Here is a 22,498-nt window from a genome sequence, read left to right on the forward strand (position 1 = left end):
ACAGGAACTTAAGCTAGTCCGGGAAGAAGCATTTCACACTTTGCAGGAGAGAAAGATTTGGGGGTCGGGTGGCAGGTGTCCCAAGCCCTGAAGGTGGCGGCAGAAGGCGACTGAGGGAAATGGGGCGAGGAGGGCGGAGCTGAAGGGCGGGCCGCAGAGGAGCCCCGGGGGCGAGCCGGGCTCGCGGTGAGGCTGGCCTGCGGGGCCCCTCCCTGGGGCAGGAGGGCCTCAACTGGGCCCCGGGTGGACGCGGGGCGGGCCGGGGGCGGGGCGCGCGGGGGCGGGGCCCGGAGGGGGGCGGAGCACGTCTGCAGCCACGGCGCCCCGGAGCTGTCCCCTGCGCGCGGCCCGCCTCGTCCCAGTGCCACCAACGCGCTCTCGCCCCCGCCATGCTCCTGCTGCTAGGGCTGTGCTTGGGGCTGCCGCTCTGCGCGGGGTCTCTGGAAGACGCGAGAACCCGGGATGACACTTCGGAACAAGTAAGTAGATTTGGGAGGACCTAGAGATGGCCCCGGGGCGCAGGCTGCCATCCCTTCCCGCCGCATTCTTCCGGCGCGTGGCTGTTGGACAGACTCCCTTGAATGGCTCCTGGACGCAGGGAAGGGAGGGATCACCCCCACCTCCTGTCACATCGTCCCCCCTTCTCCTCTCCGATCCCCAGTCTTCTGCTCGCAAGCTTCTCCATCTGTTGGTCACTCTTGGCGAGAGTTTGGATGATGAACTTTCCTGCAGAATTGTGTCTGGGACTTGAAAGCTCTGCAGAACCAAATATTGGCTCCTGTTGTTGAGGGTGTTCAGTTTTGAGAGAGAGAGAGAGAGCCCCAAGACAATTACAAAGTTTCTTCTTTAAGATGCAAGTATGGGGTGGTGTGTTGTTACTGTTGTTCCTAGCTGTTCAGAGAAAAAAGCACAATCTAGAACTTGCAAACTCTGCTCCACTTTCCCCATCTGAAAATCAGGGGAACTCGACTTTCCCATCAGGTTCTTATCAATGGGTTAGCAGTTCAAAGGTGGCCTGATGGTGGGGGAGGACCAAAAACCGAGGGCTCACTTACTGGAGTTAATATTCCGTGCATCTAAAAATATATATATATATATTCCGTGCATCTGCCAGAGTTTGTTTTGAAAGGCTCAACCTCACAGGTGGATAAAAACTTGCAAGTATGAAATCTCATTGCCATGTCTGAGGAACAGAAAAGCTTTTTGAAAAATATAAAACGAATTGACAAAAATATCAATGTAGAGACCTTATGGGGGAAATGGCTGTGTCCCAATTAAAGTAGGCAGTGCTTATCTACATCTCCTGGTGCTGTTTCCACATGTATCATTTAAATTATTTTAAAATTGTTTAGCTTAAAGCATGTTTCACAGGATGGAAACAAGAGATCAGTAGACATACTTTTCTAGCAGCTTGCTCTGAAGAGCAGATCTGGAAGACAGTTACTCTCTTGTTGACTCTGCCCATGGATGTGCTTTCTGCACAATGAAAGAAATGGTACTTCTCTTATAGGGTCGTCAGGAGGAATAACCAGGACAGAGTCCAGGAGGCTGAGAGGTGGAAGGGGGAAAGTGCCCGCTTTGGATCCAGAAAGAAAGACTAGTCTTTACTTTGCCCTTTACAGTTGTGTGGCCCAGACAGGCTATTTAATTTCTCTTCGCCTTCCTTTCTGGTTGGTCATGGCAGGGAATACAGCTCCTTTTGAGCATACTTTAAGGAGCCAGCTGCTAGTTTGTGTCAAGGACCTGGTATACAGTGGGCGCTCAATAAATGCTAGATGTGTTCGTCAGTGGCTAAGGGCATGGGCTTGGTGTCAGGCGGCCGGGGTTTGATTCCTGGTTCTGTCCAGCTCTGGGATGCTGGGCAAGTTACTAGTTGCTTCAATTTCCAATTCTGTAAACTGTGGGAAATAATAGGGTATTAAGGATTGAAGAGTTAATACTCCTAAAGTGCTTGGTACAGTGTCCGCACTTACTGTTAGCTCTTGCCATCAGGCTTGGGCTGCTGAAGCGCAGAGGGAAGGAATTTGGGGTAAAGAGCTTGAAAGTTTTGGGGGGGGCGGAGGGAGGAAAGTGTGGGAGGAACCAAAACAAGGATTCTGTTTATGAGCTAGGAGGAGGGATTAAAGCTCCAACATCTGCCAGTGCAAGTAGGCTTAACACTAAACTTTTCCTGCATAGAATAACATGCGTTTGGCCCATTTTAGGGATTTCATGCTGCCTTCTAACCACAGCACTACTTATGCATCTTGAAAATGACTCAGACAGAAATTCCCAAGATACGAAATTCTATGAAAATTTGCAAATTTTACCTTTTTATCTCTATTAAAAAAAAAAAAGTAACAACGTGTGTGTGTGTGTGTGTGTGTGTGTGTGTGTGTGTGTGAGATGTAGGATTTAAGAACACAGGCTCCAGAACCAGACTTCCTGGGTCCAAATCCTGGCCCTGCACTCCCTGGAGAGTTCCTTATTATCTGTGAGTCTCTGTTCACTCATCTCTAGAATGGGGATGGTGAAATTACTTAATTAAAAGGATCTTGAAGATTGAAACTTCAAACAGTACCTAGCAATGGAGTTAGTGCTTATTCTCCATAATTTTGGTCTTCAAAATTATATGTAAACTTAATTTATAAATGTAAATGCGTATGTCAATTTTATGTAAATTTTAATGTCCAAGAACATGCCTGTTAGCTTGCATTGCAATTGTTATTTGTTGCTTACCTTCAACTGGCAATATTACTAATAACACCTTAAATTCAAGTTCCTTCATCACCTCTGGCCCTCCACCCCATTTGTAAATATTACCCAGAGGAAGGGACTGCTCTCAGCAGTGGTCTTCAAACTTTGGTATGCAAAAGGACACTCAGGGCGCTCATCAAATATGCAGACTCGGAGCCCTGGGTGGCTCAGTAAGTTAAGCGTCTGCCTTCAGCTTGGGTTATGATCCCAGGGTCCTGTGATCGAGCCTGCATCGGGCTCCCTGCTCAGCGGGAAGCCTGCTTCTCCCTCTCTGCCTGCCTTGTGCTCTCTCTCCCTCTGTCAGATAAATAAATAAAATCTTTAAAAAAATGCAGACTCCTCAGCCCCCACCCCACTCCCTTCAGTTTAGATCCATTTGGTTTGGGGTGGGGCCCAGGTGATTCTGATACAGATGATCCACCAACCACATGTAGAGTATTATTACTTTAAAAGAATCTTTCAGGAAATTAATATTAAAAAGGAAGTCTCTTGTATAAAATCAGCCTGTTACAGATTTATCTGTTTCCTAAATTTCAAATTGATATTGTTTCCTTAAATCAGGATAGGGCTGTATTCCTATTACTATGAAAGCAGTTTCTAATTTACAAAATAACGATAGCCACTAATTATTGAGTGTTCCTAATGTCCCACAGAGTTTGCTAGTGGCTCTATGTAAAAATAATAAGAAGCAATAAAGGATATGGTGAAGAGCACTCCAAGTGGAGCCAGACTGTCTAGGTTCAAATCTGCATCCCAGCACTAACTGGCTGTGTGTACCTGGGCAAGTAACTTAACCTCTCTGGGTCTCAGTTTCATCATCTGCAAGATAGAACTGTTACTCTCATTGGCAAGGGTGGATCTAGGTTTTTAGAGGCAAGTCAAGTTTATGTAATTGGCAGGGCCCTCTTGAAGAAAAAGAGTATCAAATTATGACCACAAAAATTAGGTGCTAAAGTGAACATTTGTTTAAGGTGATAAACAGTTCACAACAAATGCCACCTTTTTAAAGGCTGACAAACATCACAGACATCAGCCACTGTTGAGGGACTGTGCAAGTGAGGGATTCTGAAGCTTACATTTTATTAGCTTCTAAATAATAATAATAAACCCACTTCTTCTCTTACAGTTGCTGTGAAGAGTAAGTGGGTTAATTCACACAGAGTACATGCATTCAGTAAGCACCAAAGTAATATTAGCTATTTTTATTGTTTATGGACCGCCTGGTTAAATCTCTGACTACCATTGCAAGGAAAGTCTTAGTGTGCTTACTTTCCAGGAGAACCACAGAATTCCCCCTAGGGGAAGTGACAGACCCTAGTGACACGTGCAGAGCCTGGATTAGAACCCAGGTGTGCTGAATGCCAAGGCTGGGCTTTACGGACTCCTCCAAAGACCAAGCCACTTTCATATTTATAACGTAATAGAATTTGTTTCAATGCCACTTTTATTTGCGACTTCTGGCATATGGATAGTGTTCAGTATATGCTTGTGGTACCACATCGATTGTGGGGATACATTTCTGATTCCCTGAATTGAGAATTTCTGGAGTTTTCGTTTTTTATAATCTGCCGCTCAGAACCAAACCTCTGCATTTGGAAACACAAATGAAGAATCGAGACAATTTTTTGTTTTTGTTTTTGTTCTTAACTCTTTAAAAAGTAAAGTTACTAAAAGATTTTGTGAGCTCCAAACCACTCCGGACTGTCTCCTTTAGAGGCATGGGTGTGATTGTTAAAAAGGAGTCCTCAAATGAATGGGAAGGAGGATATTGTGGGAGAGGGTTCAGAGATTTACTCACTCCCAAACCAGCTGTCTCTTGTTTCATTGAGTGGAAGGGGGAGGGAGGAGAGGGACGTATTGAGAACCGGATCCATGAATTGTATTTGACTTCATTTTCCTACCCAGCAATCTCCCCCACACCTCGGATGCTCATCGAAAGCAGTCTTGCCTCCGGTATTGTCAGGGTTTCGGTCGGAGACCCCGGCTATCTCCCTGTAGCTAACGACCAGATGGCTGGCTCCATTTAGGAAGATGGGGCCATGGGAAGGAGACCTAAGCATTTCGGAGGGCGGGGGGCGGGATTCCTGAATCTCCTTATTTTCCTAGAGGCAAAGTCCATTTCCCTTGTTTTTCACAGGTGAAGAAAAGAAACAGTGACTTGCCTAAGGCCAGTTGCCTTTTTTTTTTTAAAAAACTACCTGGAAATTGTTTGGAATTGTAGCCCAAAAGTGAAGTTTCTTCTTCTTCCATGGCTGAGATTATGGGTGCCCCTGAATTGCAAATGCAGGATGTTCAGCTATGACTAGCTGAACATCCTGCAGCAACATTACTCTGAAGGAATAAAACTTTTGTGCGAAGCATGTCATTACCCAAACAGGAAGGAATCTTCCCAGATGAATTGTTCTCAGCCCAGGTGACGGACTGCGACTCTAGTGCTTTTCCAACCTGTGGTTTTGTGTCAGGCCCTCTAGCACATCTCTGAGGCCCAGACTCCTGAGTTCCTGGCTCTTGGTTTCAGGATCAGAACACCCTCAGTGGACAGGGGCCAAATGATAAGTAGGTTCCTAGTACAGAGCCCTGTAGGAACTCTCCCCTTCTGTCCCTTGATGAGGGTGTGGCTGAGGTTGGCCCAAATGCAGCATCCCTTGGATCTGTTATGGAACCCAGACATTTCTGTTCAGTCAACCTGGGTCATTACAGCATCCATGCCAAAAGGGAATGTCTATGTTCTGCATATTCTGAGTATCTTTCACCCAGGTTAGAATTAGGTTTCGCTGTTTTCCTCTCTTCCCATGCTCTTTCCCATTTATGGACCTTTTGGAAAGCTCTAAGGGTATTTCTCTTTCTTCTAATACTGATCCAACACTGTGATAAATCTGGGGGGAAAATACAGTCCATATTACTCAAATTATGAATATTTACGCAATGCCTGCTATCTTTTACCTATAGGTGGACTAAATGATAACATAGATGGGGGATTCTAGACTCCACAGCCCCGACAGTGTTATTGCTACACTTTTTGTGCAAAGGAAATCTTCACTAACCCTCTCACTCCTGGTAGTGAGTGCTGCTTGGTCCATACGAGTTTGAGAGGCGGTGGTAGGTCTCTGAAGCTATTTCTCAGCATAGTTCCTGTATTGAACCTGATGCTCCATCAGTTTTTCCTGCCCTTTTGTCCCACTCCAACAAATGCCTGCACGACTGGTTCAATCACACCTCTAGCGTAGAGCCTCTCATGGTCACTCAGGGGCATAGCAAACTCTACTTTTTTCCATTTCCTTTGTAACTTACAAAAACCACCCTCTCTATTAAGCTTTCATGAGTACTTTTCTTTCTTTCAACTTATATAGTATGGTCCTTGATGGCAAGGATCCTGGCTTATGTTTCTCAATAAATATTGTGGCCTGGACATCTTCTGTTCCAATGCTGAATAAGCCCAGCTCAGGAAGAATAAAGAATCTTATTTGGGCCATCTCCTAAGTCTATGATTTGGAACTCCAAGCTCTTGAGATCACTACTCATGGCACCCTTGACAGTGAGCTGGAGTCAGTTACATATCTGTCCTGAAACCCCACTCCCAAATTCTTATGAGGCTTTGGGAAACACTCGAACCATAAAAGGGATCAGGAATTCCTAACTAAAAACAACGATGACGACATTGGTGTCGTTTCCAGTTCCAATCCTCACTGGCACCAGGAGTCTGTCTCCACCAGGAAGCTTTGATTCTGGTTCAATCTCCTTTAAACTTGGACTGAAGCGTTGCCATAGTGATCCCCTGAGACATCAGATAGTCATCTCAAAAATGAAAAACAAACTTCTCTTGTTCTCCTGAAAGCTTGTTTATTTTCTTGGAAAACCTATTTTACAGAGGACGAAACTTCAAAGAAAATACTTGAGATCAATCACAGATTATAATACCTGAGAGAGGTTGGGCTTTCCTTCTGACCATTGAGATGTTAAGCGGTCCCCAGCCTATTCCACAATTTGAGGAAGAGAAAGACCTGACATGAACCTGCAGAGCTGGTGAAGACCTTGCCCAGAATGCTTATTCTGGCTTTCCGTGGACAGTGTCTCAGATATAAAACCTCATTTTAGAGAGAGAAACCAGTATCATCCTACTAATTGTTTGGTTCTCATTTGTACTCAGGGTGGTGGGTGTCAACCTAAATCCTGTACTGTTTCTCCTGTTCCGTGTTCTATAGAATAGGAGGCTCTGTAATGGCTTATAATGATAATTTACAATAGTATCTATATTTTTTTTTTCAGGGGAGATCAAAGGAGGATAGGGATTAAAACATTACTGTTATGACTTTAGTTTACCAAACAGAAATATCTTTATTGTTTTTTTCTGTTATGGAAGTAAAGCATGTTAATTTGTGAAAAACTGAGATAATACAGGAAAGTTTAAAGAAAAATAATTCAACCACCCAAAGGTAGCAGCCCTTAGCACTGTGCTGCACATTCTACACATAGAAACACTTACACTTATGAAAATTAGATCATGTGAAATACAATTTTTTAAAATTTTATTTTATTATGTTATGTTAGTCACCATACATTACATCATTAGTTTTTGATGTAGTGTTCCATGATCCACTGTTTTCGTATAACACCCAGTGCTCCATGCAGAACGTGCCCTCTTTAATACCCATCACTGGGCTAACCCATCCTCCCACCCCCCTCCCCTCTAGAACCCTCAGTTTGTTTCTCAGAGTCCATAGTCTCTCATGGTTCATCTCCCCCTCTGATTCCCCCCCTTCATTTTTCCCTTCTATAATATTTTATTACCAGATTTAGTCACTTAAAATGTGTCATGGATATATTAATCAGGATAGGCTAGGTTATCCTGTGGTAACAATGTCTTCAAAATCTCAGTGTCTTAAATACCACACATTTATGTCTTGCTTACACAACCTGTCCATCGTGGATTGGTGGTGGTCACTTGGGAAGTCGGGCTTGATGAGCAGCTACCAGTTCAAACATTGCTAATTACTGTGCCAGAAAGCAAAAGCAGTTCTGTAGGATCGTACGTCTGTAATTAAATCACTTGACCCGGAAGTGACGAATGCTACTTATATCCCTAAGTTATTGGCTGGAGCTAGTTGCATGGCCCCCTGCCTTTGCAATGGTCCCAGAAAATGCAACCCTTCTGGCAGACAGCCAGAGAAATGTTTGGTGGACAGCACTGAAGTCCAGTAAAGTGAACATTTATTGATGCCAGTAAATATAGATGCACGCCATTCTTTTCTTTTTTAAAAAGATTATTTATTTGAGAGAGAGAGAGCTCGAGCAGGAGGGGCAGAGGGTGAGGGAGAGAGAATCCCAAGCAGACTCTGGGCTGAGCGAGGAGCCTGATGTGGGGCTCGATGTCATGACCATGAAATCATGACCTGAGCCAAAACCAAGAGCCGCTTAACTGACTGAGCCACCCAGGCACCCCACACATCATTATTTTCTATAGCCGTGTAATTAATCCATGTATCATAATATGCTGAATATACTGAATAATATACTGAACCAGACCTTTTTTTAAAGATATTTTAGGCTATTTCTAATTATTAACAATTGTTTTATTTTTTTTTAAAGATTTTATTTATTTATTTGACAGAGAGAGACACAGCGAGAGAGGGAACACAAGCAGGGGGAGTGGGAGAGGGAAAAGCAGGCTTCCTGCCAAGCAGGGAGCCCGACGCGGGGCTCGATCCCAGGACCTGGGATCATGACCTGAGCTGAAGGCAGACGCTTAATGACTGAGCCACCCAGGCACCCCACACATCATTATTTTCTATAGCCATATAATTAATCTATGTACCATAATATACTGAATATACTGAATAATATACTGAACCAGACCTTTTTTTAAAGAAATTTTAGGCTATTTCTAATTATTAACAATTGTTATAAAAGTTGCAAAATTTTTTCTTATTTTTTTTCCTCTTATGGTACTTTTCTGTAAGTAGAATTTCTAAATTAAAAGATATGCATACTGATGGGAATGGAAAAATGTTGCAGCCACTTTGGAAAACAGTTTGGCAATTTCTTAAAAAGTGAAACTTAGGGCGCCTGGGTGGCTCAGTTGGTTAAGCGACTGCCTTCGGCTCAGGTCATGATCCTGGAGTCCCAGGATCGAGTCCCATATCGGGCTCCTTGCTCAGCAGGGGGTCTGCTTCTCCCTCTGACCCTCCCCCCTCTCATGTGCTCTCTCTCTCTCATTCTTTCAAATAAATAAATAAAATCTTTAAAAAAAAAAAAAAAAGGGAAACTTAAATTTACCATATGACCTGGGCATTCTACTCCTGGATGTTTACGTCCAACACAAAGACTTGCATGTGAATGTTTATAAAAGTTCACGTTATTTGTAATAGCCCAAAACTGGAAAAAACCTGAATGTCGCCTGGTGAATGGATAAACAAAATGTGTCATATCCATACAATGGAATATTACTTAGACATGAAAAGGAATGAAGTATTGATAAATGCTACAACAGGGATGACCTTGAAAAGGTTATGTTAAGTGAAAAAAGCCAGTCATAAAAGACTATATATTGTATGATTCCATTCCTTTGAAATGTCCAGAATGGGCAAATCCACAGGGACAAAGTAGATTATTGGTTGGGAGGTGACAGGTAAGGGGTGCATGGTTTCTTTTTGACATAATAAAAATGTTCTAAATTGATGGTGGTGATGGGTGCACAACTCTGTGAATATGCTAAAAAACATTGACTTGTGCACTTTAAGTGAATGAATTGTATTGTTTGTAAGTTACACATCCTTGAGCTGTTAAAAAAAAAGATACACCTAAAATCCAAGCATATTTTTCAAGTTTTCAATCAACATTATCAAATTGCCCTCCAGAAAGGATGATTCATTACTCACAGCAATAGTAGTTAACACTTTATTTGAACAGTGATTTGCCATGAATAATGTTCAACAACCAGCTAGGACTTTTAAATTAGTCCAGAGTGGCTGATTAATTAATACAAGTTTTCTTTTTTTTTTTAATTTTTTATTGTTATGTTAATCACCATACATTACATCATTAGTTTTTGATGCAGTGTTCCATGATTCATTGTTTGTGCATAACACCCAGTGCTCCATGCAGAACGTGCCCTCTTTAATACCCATCACCCGGCTAACCCATCCTCCCATAATACAAGTTTTCTTTAAATGAGGATTTTTATCACCTTCCCATGCCCCTACTCCCCGTGTGGGAAAGTATGGTTAAATAACCAGAAAAAACACAGTGAGAAAATTCAAGGTAAGTTCAGTTTTGCTTGCAGTTTCCTGAAGTTTTGAGTTGAATAGTTGAGCCCCTCAGAGAAGAACTGAATACATTTACTCATTGTAATAGACACAATAGCAAAGAGCTTCTTTTGAAGCCAGAAATAGGATAAAATGGAGTGCGGATATTCTGATGAATTCTTTGCTCTTGTCATTTCATACTCCTCTAACAGACAGAAGAACACGCAGGTGATGAGGTAATGCCATCACGGCTGAAGCAGTCAACCCGGGCTGAGGGGGTGGGTTCTCGCTCTGGCCCAGCAGCTCCTTCATCGAAGGTCCAATCTACTTTTCAGGATGGACCGTCTCTTCTGTGAATTTGAATCGATTTTAACCCCCCTCATGTAATGCATTTCAGAATGACCTCACAATCATATTTCATGACTCTTTTCTTCTTATAGGTTGGACGCAGGTTGCCAAGGCAAGCCCGACTGTTGCAAAGGCTGGTATGTATGTTCTGGGGGCATCTTCAACGTCTGTTCCCTCGCTACTCTGTGTATTTTGAATCAGGCCCTAGCTTGGCTTGCAGCTCCTCCAAAGCTTGTAAAGTTGCTTGCGGAAGAATGCTGACATTAAACAGTGTAGCTTTTATAAGGCTTTCTTGAAGTGGACTTTTCTGTCTGGAAAGAGACCTGATTATTTCCGTAGGGCTCTAAGGACAAAGGATGGAGTTTCAAAGAGTTTCAAAAAAATAAAAAACTTAAACTAACCTGTACTTTTTATGGCATTCTTACACAAGAAATAAAGGCCTTGTAGTGAAGTAAACAACTAAAGCAAGCAAAGAATTCACATTGGTAGCTTACAGCTTCATGGAATGGAGTTGAGCGAGGCTCTCAGTGCGTGTTGGAGGCTATCGGATTGGAATTTGGGCAAGTGTTCAGGAACTTGAAGAGCTTATTTGAACCAATCTCCATTCCGAGATATGGATTCAGCAGCAGTTCTTTAGGAGGTAGGCGTCCCTCCAGGGCCTCTCTACACCGGGGCGGTGTCTGAGTCAGTTCTAGCTTCACCATGACCCATGGCACAATCATTACCATCATTGTCGGGCTGGGATGTTGTGTTCTTGTTATTCCCTGCTTGGCTTCCCCCTCCCCCTTCCTTCTCCTGATCCTCCCAAGTTTGTTAACCTCATAATCATTCTTTCACGTTTTTTCCCACATTCACATAGTCGTAGACAGACGTAGACAAACATAAACATGTCAAGAATTGTGAAGAGTCTGGATTTTCCCCAGCTTGCAAGCCAAGGATTGTGGGTTTGTTGCCATTGCATGCATGCCAGCAGAATGCAGGAGACTCCTGGGTCAGAGACAGAGGGCGATTATTGCTCACAGAATAGCAGTGCCAGAGTGTCAGTGTTTGTACCATTCCTGGGCCCCGTCCTGTTCCCATATGGTCATACGGAGGGCGCCTGGAGACACCGACACAGGAGAGGAGCTCTGCGCGGAGGGAACCTGACTCTTATGAGGACCAAGCCTGCTTGATCTTTGTCCCTGGACGGGCACGTTCTCTTTATTATTCTAGATATTAAACCAGCTTCCCCTTTGCTGTGGAGGGAGATCCCACCTCACTCTTCCAGAGCTGTTCACCATCCAAACATCCTTGAAAAGACAATTCAGAACAAAGGGAGCTAGTGCCTCTGCTCGAAAAATGTGCAGAAATACCAGGGGCTCCTGGAGAATAGTCTCCTGGCAGGACCTGTACACATATTCATTCACTCATGCGTGCATCTATTCCAGCTGATCTTTCTTTTTTTGAATGCTTACTATTTACCCTGCATCATAGGCATTGGGAATACAGCAATGAACAAGACAGACCAAAGACCCTATCTTTCATAGACCTTGAATTTTAAAGTGGGGCAGAGATAGGCAAAGAAGACAAAGTGAATAAACAAATGATAAGTGTATTAGTAACGGAGGAGATGACAGGTACCACTGAGAAAAAGAACATGCCGCAAGAAGATGGCGGAAATAGAGACATTTGCATATATGAGATTACTGATCCTCGCTTTCAAACAGGGGGATCATATAATGACAGCTAAGGCTGGCTGAGGGCTTGCTGTGGGCCTGGCATTATTCTAAGTGTGTCACGTTGTACAATTCTTTGAGGCGTTACAGAGGAGAAAGCAGAGGCTCAGAGGGATTGACTAACTCACCCAAGACTACATGTTTGGGAAGAGGTGACAGAACCAGGATTTGAGCCCCACATCTGGCTTCTGCGTGCACTCTTTACACACGCACTGCCTTGTCAAATACTGGTCTCTTTTCCCATTTCTTATTATTTTCAATCAACAGTATGTCATTTGGCCTAACGGTGTATCCATTCTTTTAGATGGTGAAAAAAATTCCACGTTGTTGGCACACCGTAATTTATTAAGCATTGTGCTTAATAAATTGGATGAGCTTTCAATTTGTCTCCAGTTTTTTGGCCTCTGTAAAAAATGCTGCAAAAAAATTTTTCTGATCATTCTGTTATGTGGGTGCTTTTTAGTCTATGGCCTAGATTTTCAATAGAAAGATTGCTGGATCAAAGTGCATGGACGTTTTACATTTTGATAGATGTCAGACTGCTTTTGAATACTATTTCTCTTAATACTATCTGTATTAATTCCATTTCTATGAGCGATGGTAAATATGCACATTTCTGCCAGCAAACATATAATCACTCTTTTTGGCTTGTCAGTCTCTTAGATATAAAGTGCTATCTCATTGTTCCTTTAACTAGCATTTGCCTGACTACTTATGAATTTAGACTTTTTTCCCCATACATTTATTGGCCATTTAGAGTGGTTCTTCTGTGAATTGTGTGTGTGTGTGTGTGCACGCGTGTGCATGTGTGTGTCCTGTACCCATCTTTCTATTGTGTCTTTTATCCCCCAGTGGTCAGTATGTTAGAGATCTTTGTAATAATAATAGAGATCTCTGTCTTCCAAATTGGAAGAATTCCCCCCTCAAATGTGTCATTTGTCGATTAACTTTGTTTATGGTATGTTTTCCATGTAGAAGTTTTAAGTGCCTTGGTAATAAATAAGTTTATCTTTTCTTTATAGCCTTTGAATTTTCATTTTTGGTTTCAAAGATTTTCTTGACCCTTAGACTTTCAATATTTATATAATCACTGAGATTTTCTTAGAAATCTCTAAGAATTTTAAAAGTCTTACTTTAACACGCATTATGCCTTTTTACCATGAACTTTAGTACATCCAATGGGTACCGGAATGCTCTTCCCAGCAGTAGACCTGATGCATCATTCTCTTTTGCAAATGTCTGTGGTGACTTCATGTTACCTATAGGATAAACTGCAAGGACACCTAAGGCCCTGTGTGATCTGACTGTGGTCAGCCTCTGTAGCCTCAGTTTATCCTGTGAGTCTCCTTATAGTTTCTGCTCTAGTTGGCCATGCTAATTTGAAGGTCTCTGGATGTTCTCTAAGTAATGAATAGAATGTGGACAGCAATAGCTGTTCCTTTTGTATCACTGCCAGCTCATGAACCACAGAGATTTGCCTGATTTTCTTTTGAATTAATTAGATACCCTTTTTATGACACTCTCTGGCAAACACATACGCAAAGAAAATTTGTATTTTAAAAATCAGGGGGTATCTTTGTATCTGAGTATCCATGGTCCTTAACAGATAGTGGCCTGATTTTCACTGTCATCATTTAACCTCTCAGTGGCAGGAGCATGTCTTGGCATCTTCTTCATAGCTGGTAGTCTAAAATTTGTACCTGGGGTTTGTTATAAGCAGATATGGTGAGACATGGAGACCTGGAACTGATCATCACGAAGAAAGGAGTTTATACTCACAGGTCCCTAGGAACAGGAGGCCCCATGCTGGTCTCTGGTTGTCTGGGATCTGGCCCTGGGGTGACTTGGGGAAAGGGGAATCTTGGCTTGGTGTATGAGAGCTTGACAAAGGAGGTGGCTGGGAGTGTGGGCTCTGGACGGGTGGGTTGTGTGTCAAAGGTGGGCTCACGCAGGAGTAGTTTGCTGTCTCTAGGCATTAGCTTGCCCTGGGAGGGACAGTCTCTCCAGGAGCAAGGCCCCAAATGCCAGAGCATCAAGAACATAGAAAATATAGTCAACCAGTATGGTGCTGAGCGTTGTTACCTCACTGAGGGCTAGTTACATATGTGTCTGTCTCCTTTGTCCCGACTCTAGCCATTGTGGTTTATTTTTTGTTAGGAGGTGTATAGAGTAGGGTTTTTTGTTTTGTTTTGTTTTGTTTTGTTTTGTTTTACAGTCTTCTCTTTTTTTTAATTTTTCTTTTTTTTTAATTTTATTTTATTATGTTAGTCACCATACAATACATCATTAGATTTTGATGTAGTGATCCACAATTCATTGTTTTCGTATAACATAGAATAGGGTTTTTTTCTTAACATAGAAGTGATAATTGCATTTTATGTTTCCTCTCCTCTAATCGTAATGAAACGTTGCTCAGTAGAATGTATTACCACAAACAGGCAATTCAGAGCTGATGCCACCCTCTGTCTATAGAGGCGTAAAACTGTGTCACCCAGGTGGCAAATACAGTCCCCAGGGAGGTGCCTTGTCTAAAAGTCTTCTGCTTCATGTAACAGCAACATGGGCTGGTTGTTTTTCTCAAAAAGGAGAGACATGAAGGTGCCATGAAGGTCTCTGGACCCAGAGTCCACCAAGTGCCCAGTGCCAACCTTCTTTATAAAGTGAGGGGATGCTGAGTTATGTGATTTCTGTGGTTCTCTACCATCTCCAAAATTATTTCTTCTAATGGTCACTAGGGAACCGTTAGACCAGAATAAAACAACAAAAGGTTAATCTTCTGGGAAGAGTCCTGGTTCTGACCAAACATTGCTCAGTTAATTTCCAGATGGCATCTTGGGTAATTCAGGACATCCTCTGGGTGGCTTGATTTTAAGTGACTCACATGAGTCACACAGAAGGCTTTGGTCCCTTGAGCAGCTAATTAAGACACTCCCTGCTTCAAACTGCTTTTCCATCTGTTTAGCCTTTATAGGAAAAATAATGAAGAAGCTGTTTTGTCACAGGAAGACTTGACTTTGCCTCCGATTTTCCAGTTGACATCCCCAAATGAAATAATGAGTTAACTATAAATATGGAAAGCATGTTGGATTTTTAAGAACCGTGCACTGGGAAAAACTGAAGCAACTATTTTATATCCTTCCTTTAATGACAAATTTTCACGAACCTCTGCCATTCCAAGTTCTGTCCTTGGCTTTGGGCATGTCGGTTTCCTGACAGTCTTGTGTACCCGTCCAGTGTTCTCACAATGCACCCCCTTTCTAATTAAACTGCTCGATTCTTTGTTCCAGGAATGTGCTAAGGCTCATTCCTGCTTCTATGCCTTTTGTGTTTTTAGAATGTTCTTTTTGTTCTCCTTCACCACATACAAATTCAATATTTATTTTAAAACCTTTTCTTACTTTTACAGACCTCACTGATTTCTCTTTCTTATGAATTCTGGAAGGTCTTCAGGCAATGAGTGAATATGTACATCTCTATATATCTTCCTATGTTGCTTTCTATGTTTTGCCCTTTCTTCCCAATGTGATCATAGGTGCCTTGAGAGAAGGATCCATGTGTAGTGGTTCTTCTCAGTCCTTCATGGAATTTAATCTAGAGGAGTGGTTAATAAATTCGAGTTAATTACCATTTCTTTTGGGGGGGATGTGTGTTTTTCTTTCATTGTTCAAGGTTCAAAAATTCAATTCCATTAATGTTCTTGAGTTTTACTCTATGCTGACAGCTATGGGTAAAAAATAAATAAATAAAAAAAAGGAAGAAGTCATGGTCCCTGTTCTGTGTATGGTCTCACAGGGACAGGAGAAGGGATGAGCAGCTTGGGGGTGGGGTGGATAATGCACATAAGTGGCTTTAGTAGATTGTAGGCTGAGGGTGCTGTCCAGTAGGGCAAGGGCCACGAGGCATAAGTAACAGTGGGGTCTCCTGTGGGAAAATAGTAACTGGGCAGAAGCAATAAAACTAAAATAGTTTCTTGAAACTTTTCTCAATCTGTCTCTTGGGCCCATAAACTGTGTGTCCTATTTTTGATGTAGTACTGTGGAAAATGTCTACCATATCCATAATCTTAATTTGAGGCCAAAAAAAAAAATACCATAATGGTTCAGCTTAGTGTTTTGTCAGATGTCTTCTAATTTCACATTTGAATTTTAAGTTTAATGAAATGATAATTGACAATTATCTCATGAATAAGGACAAATTAACATGACATTACAAACAGTCTCAAGGGTACCAAGTGAAGAAAATTTCATATTATTGTCAGAACAGTGCTGGGCAAGGATTACCTACTGAAGGAGCTGGATTTCACTTGGAATGGTCTACAGCTGGGGCTGTGTACTGTGTTCCTCTAAGTTGGGAACTTACTAAGTTCTTTTCCCAATTATTACTCTACTTTTATGTAAAAGAAGTAAGCGGTGGGTCACTGTGGCCCAGATTCAAAGATTAAATGAATTCAACTCCACCTCTCAGTGGCAAGAAAAAGAATTTGTGGTCATCAAAAAATTTTGTTCAATTTTTTCATTACTGTATTAAAATACATATAACACAAAAGTTACTTTTTTTTTTTTCTGTTGCTTTTTTTTTTATTCTTATGTTAATCCCCATACATTACATCATTAGTTCTAGATGAAGTGTTCCATGATTCATTGTTTGTGCATAACACCTAGTGCTCCGTGCAGAATGTGCCCTCCTCAATACCCACCACCAGGCTAACCCATCCTCCCACCCCCCTCCCCTCTAGAACCCTCAGTTTGTTTTTCAGAGTCCATCGTCTCTCATGGTTCGTCCACCCCTCCGATTTCCCCCGCTTCATTCTTCCCCTCCCGCTACCTTCTTCTTCTTCTTTTTTTTTCTCTTCACATATATTGCATTATTTATTTCAGAGGTACAGATCTGAGATTCAATAGTCTTGCACAATTCACAGCGCTTACCAGAGCACATACCCTCCCCAGTGTCTATCACCCAGTCACCCCATCCCTCCCACCCCACCCCCCACTCCAGCAACCCTCAGTTTGTTTCCTGCGATTAAGAATTCCTCATATCAGTGAGATCATATGATACATGTCTTTCTACAAAAGTTACCTTTTAAGCCATTGTAAAGTGTACAGTTCAGTGGTATTAAGTACATTCACACAGTCATACAAACATCACCACCATCAATCTCCAGTCACCCATTAAACACTAACTCCCCATTCCTCCCTACTCCCAGCCCCTGGCAACCACCATTTTCCTTTCTGTCTCAATGAATTTGCTTACTCTAGGTATTTCATGCAAGTGGAACCATACAGTATTTGTCCTTTGGTGACTGATTTATTTCACTTAGCATAATGTCTTCAAAATTCATCCATGTTGGGGCACCTGGGTTGTTCAGTCAGTTAAGCATCTGACTCTTGGTTTCAGCTCAGGTCATGATCTCATGGTTGTGGGACTGAGCTCCGCATTGGGCTCTACACTCAGCTTGGAGTCTGCTTGAGATTCTCTCTCTCCCTCTCCCTCTGCCTCTCCCCCTGCTTACGCCCTCTCTCTCTAAAATAAATAAATCTTAAAAAAAAATTCATCCAGGGGCACCTGGGTGGCTCAGTCATTAAGCATCTGCCTTCAGCTCAGGACATGATCCTGGGGTCCTGGGATTGAGCCCCGCATCGGGCTCCCTGCTCGGCAGGAAGCCTGCTTCTCCCTCTCCCACTCCCCCTGCTTGTGTTCCCTCTCTCGCTGTCTTTCCCTCTGTCAAATAAATAAAAATCTTTAAAAAGACTTTTTAAAAAATTCATCCATCTTGTAGCATGGGTCAGAATTTCCTTCCTTTTTAATATTCCATTATATGTATAAACCACATTTTGTTTATCCCTCCATCTGTCAATGGACACAGGTTGCTTCCACATTTTAGCTACTGTGAATAATGTGCTGAACATAGGTGTAGAGATGGTGGTCACTTTTAATCTAGTAGAACAGAGGACATGAATGAGCAGAATAAGCTTGGAATAAGGAAAAATCTAGTAAAAACACAGTGAAATGGCTGCTCACTCTCAGCCATAGGGTCTGTGAGATAGTTGGGATTGGTAGGCGTGGGGAGCTGTTCGTATAGGACTTGGATCTAGAGCATCAGCCACCATTAATTAGTTCCAGCAGCTATGGTCATGTGGCAATGTGCATCCAGAGTTGCCCCCACTATCTGTTTCAAGAGAAATGGGCATTATGGATTTTGATGCGAACTTTCCAATTTTTAAATGTTGTCCCCCTAAATGAAAAATTTTAAAAGACTATGCAAGTCAAATAAAAATGCCTGTGGTCTATGTAATTTGAGATTTCTTCCTAAAACACACCACTCAGTAAAGGTATGCAAATGACTGATATCAGGGTTTTATCTCTTTAAATAGTGCAGACCAGGGATCAGCAAACTTTTACTTAAAGGCGTAGATAGTAAGTACTTCAGGCTTTGCAAGACTATGTAGTCTGTCACAATTACAGAGCTACTCAACCATTCTACCCTGTAACATGAAAGTAGATAGCCACAGATAATATGCAGATGAATGGATATAAATGAATTTCTGTTCCAATAAAACTTTATTTACAAAATCCTGTGGGCCTGCCTGCTATAGTTTGCCGATGCCTGGTGTAGACGAGTCAGAAGGCTGGGACATCTGAAGGAAGTTTCACACGATCAGGAAAAATAATTATAAAGGGTTGATGGGGGATAGAGGACTTGTTAATTAAAATATAGTGCATCTATGAAAAGAAAGTGCTGTGCATCCATTAAAAGAAGAATGAGAGGGATTGGTTTGTACGGTGGCAGATTGCATTTTTTCAAAGATAGTGGCCCTTTGATATTCCACTCCTCCCATTGAGATCTGCCTTTGAAATCAAATGTGCTTTTGTGACTCTTTCGCCCGGTAGAGTATGTTAGGGCATAAAAGGGGATATAGCTTCCACCTCAATGTTCGGAAATGTGCACTCATGAAGCCTCTGGCTTCCACATCATCAGTTGGACTAATGTGTGTGTAGTCCATGCTGTGAGTTAGCCTGAACTTGACCATGTGGAAGGACCATGTAGAGGGGCCCTGGGACAACACGAGATAGAGAGATGCCAGTCAGCCCTGAGCCGCTTCAGGAGCTCACTCTTCCAGCTCCAGCCACCTTCTGACTGGCTCCCCCTCCCCGGCCAAGCCTTTCTAGAATTCCTGACCACAGAAACCACAAGAGAAAAATGCCATGATTGCTACTGTTAAACCACTAAGTTTTAGAGTGGTTTGTTATGCAGCATGAGATAATTGGAACATGTACAGATACAGAAAGATGAACACACTGTATTATTAGGTGAAATTAAAGCAAATCAATACAGCATGTATTTATGGAAGGATATACCAAAAACTGTTAATTTAAGTATTGCTTCTGGGAAACAGAACTTAGATCTAGGGTGGGAGGGAGACCATTGTGTTTCCTTTTATTTTCTGTGTAATTTGAAAGTTTTACCACGTGCATCTGTTACTTGATATTTTTTAAAAAACTGGTTTCCATTTTAAATAAAGTGGAAAATGATAACTAGAATTTTCTGAGTTCATGGGATTTTTCTCTGTTTTTTTAAGCATTGGCTCCTTTTTACCCAATGTATGTATAGAAATTAGAGTTGTGCGCAGTGGTATTGAGATGCTTCACAAATTCACATTATAAGAATATAAGGATACTGGAGATAAAAGAATATGTTGAAACATGGATAATTTAGGAAGAAAACCTATCTCCAGGGAAACCCTAAGTAAAAGTAAAACACTGCATCTCAATTTATGCTTTAATTTATCTCAGGGTTCCATTTTGGAAAGATGAGGAGATACAAATTTTAATTTAAAAAAAACCAACGGGTTATTGTGCTCTTGAGATCATTACCATTACCACCTTCTCCAGCCTTATTCTCATTGTCCTTACTGAAATATGGTGTGTGTGTGTCTGTGTGTGTGTATTTTTAAAGATTTATTTATTTAATTTAGAGAGAGCATTAGCACATGCACAAATGGGGGGAGGGGCAGAGGGAGAGAGAGAATTTCAGGCAGGCTCCACGTTCAGCACAGAGCCATATGCAGGGCTTGATCCCACAGACCTGATTGAGATCATGACCTGAGCAGAAATCAAGAGTCAGATGCTTAACCAACTGAGCTACCCAGACGCCCTGAATTGTGGAATATATATATATATATATTTTTTTCTTTTATTATGTTATGTTAATCACCATACATTACATCATTAGTTTTTGATGTAGTCTTCCATGATTCATTGTTAGCGTATAACACCCAGTGCTCCATTCAATACGTGCCCTCTTTAATACCCATCACCAGGCTAACCCATCCCCCCACCCCACCCCTAGAACCCTCAGTTTGTTTGTCAGAGTCCATAGTCTCTCATGGTTCGTCTCCCCCTCTGATTTCCCCGCCTTTCATTTTTCCCTTCCTACTATCGTCTTCTTTTTTTTAACATATAATGTAATATTTGTTTCAGGGGTACAGGTCTGTGATTCAAAGAGTCTTACACAATTCACAGTGCTCACCATAGCACATACCCTCCGCAATGTCTATCACCCAGCCACCCCATCCCTCCCACCCCCACCACTCCAGCCACCCTCAGTTTGTTTCCTGAGATTAAGAATTCCTCATATCAGTGAGATCATATGACACATGTCTTTCTCTGATTGACTTATTTTGCTCAGCATAATACCCTCCAGTTCCATCCATGTCATTGCAAATGGCAAGATTTCATTCCTTTTGATGGTTGCATAATATTCCATTGTATATATATATATACATCTTCTTTATCCATTCATCTGTCAATGGACATCTTGGCTCTTTCCACAGTTTGGCTATTGTGGACATTGCTGCTATAAACATCGGGGTGCACGTACCCCTTCGGATCCCTACTTTTGTATCTTTGGGGTAAATACCCAGTAGTGCAATTGTGGATCATATGGTAGCTCTATTTTCAACTTTTTGAGGAACCTCCATACAGTTTTCCAGAGTGGCTGCACCAGCTTGCATTCCCACCAACAGTGTAGGAGGGTTCCCCTTTCTCCGCATCCCCGCCAACATCTGTCGTTTCCTGACTTGTTAATTTTAGCCATTCTGACTGGTGTGAGGTGGTATCTCATTGAGGTTTTGATTTGGATTTCCCTGATGCTGAGTGATGTTGAGCACTTTTTCACGTGTCTGTTGGCCATTTGGATGTCTTCTTTGGAAAAATGTCTGTTCATGTCTTCTGCCCATTTCTTGATTGGATTCTTTGTTCTTTGGGTGTTGAGTTTGATAAGTTCTTTATAGATTTTGGATACTAGCCCTTTATCTGATATGTCATTTGCAAATATCTTCTCCCATTCTGTCAGTTGTCTTTTGGTTTTGTTGACTGTTTCTTTTGCTGTGAAAAAGCTTTTTATCTTGATGAAGTCCCAATAGTTCATTTTTGCCCTTGCTTCCCTTGCCTTTGGCGATGTTTCTAGGAAGAAGTGGCTGTGGCTGAGGTTGAAGAGGTTGCTGCCTGTGTTCTCCTTTAGGATTTTGATGGACTCCTGTCTCACATTGAGGTCTTTCAACCATTTGGAGTCTATTTTTGTGTGTGGTGTAAGGAAATGGCCCAGTTTCATTCTTCTGCATGTGGCTGTCCAATTTTCCCAACACCATTTGTTGAAGAGACTGTCTTTTTTCTGTTGGACATTCTTTCCTGCTTTGTCGAAGATTAGTTGACCATGGAGTTGAGGGTCCATTTCTGGGCTCTCTATTCTGTTCCATTGATCTATGTGTCTGTTTTTTTGTCAGTACCATACTGTCTTGATGATGACAGCTTTGTAATAGAGCTTGAAGTCTGGAATTGTGATGCCACCAGCTTTGCTTTTCTTTTTCAAATTCCTCTGGCTATTCAGGGTCTTTTCTGGTCCTATACAAATTTTAGGATTATTTGTTCCATTTCTTTGAAAAAAGTGGATGGTCTTTTGATAGGGTTTGCATTAAATGTGTAGATTGCTCTAGGTAGCATTGACATCTTCACAATATTTGTTCTTCCAATCCATGAGCTTGGAACGTTTTTCCATTTCTTTATGTCTTCCTCAATTTCTTTCATGAGTGTTCTATAGTTTTCTGAGTACAAATTCTTTGCCTCTTTGGTTAGATTTATTCCTAGGTATCTTATGGTTTTGTGTGCAATTGTAAATGGGATTGACTCCTTAATTTCTCCTTCTTCTGTCTTGTTGGTGTATAGGAATGCCACTGATTTCTGTGCATTGATTTTATATCCTGCCACTTTACTGAATTCCTGTATGAGTTCTAGCAGTTTTGGGGTGGAGTCTTTTGGGTTTTCCATATAAAGTATCATATCATCTACAAAGAGTGAGAGTTTGAATTCTTCTTTGCCTTTTATTTCTTTTTGTTGTTTGATTACTGTGGCTAGGACTTCTAATACTATGTTGAATAGAAGTAGTGATAGTGGACATCCCTG

At 41.8% G+C, this 22,498-nt stretch overlaps 1 protein-coding gene across 2 annotated transcripts in view; it reads left to right on the forward strand.

Annotated features, from left to right (window-relative positions):
* Window positions 1–297: 297 nt before the first annotated feature.
* Window positions 298–22,498, forward strand: part of ITIH5 (inter-alpha-trypsin inhibitor heavy chain 5) — an 83,918-nt gene continuing 61,717 nt past the window's right edge. For both annotated transcript variants that reach the window (XR_010411716.1, XM_064592087.1), the window contains exons 1-2: window positions 298–479; window positions 10,418–10,462. Coding sequence is in view for 1 of the 2 variants with exons in the window: in XM_064592087.1 (XP_064448157.1) it covers window positions 390–479; window positions 10,418–10,462 (135 nt within the window). In the remaining variant the exon portion in view is untranslated. The remainder of the gene's footprint in view (window positions 480–10,417; window positions 10,463–22,498) is intronic.

The sequence above is a fragment of the Mirounga angustirostris genome, unplaced genomic scaffold (assembly GCF_029215605.1).
Source record: "Mirounga angustirostris isolate CCGP_5_RB_7025 unplaced genomic scaffold, mMirAng1.0.hap1 SCAF_5, whole genome shotgun sequence".
In the NCBI taxonomy this organism is placed as follows: Eukaryota; Metazoa; Chordata; class Mammalia; order Carnivora; family Phocidae; genus Mirounga; species Mirounga angustirostris.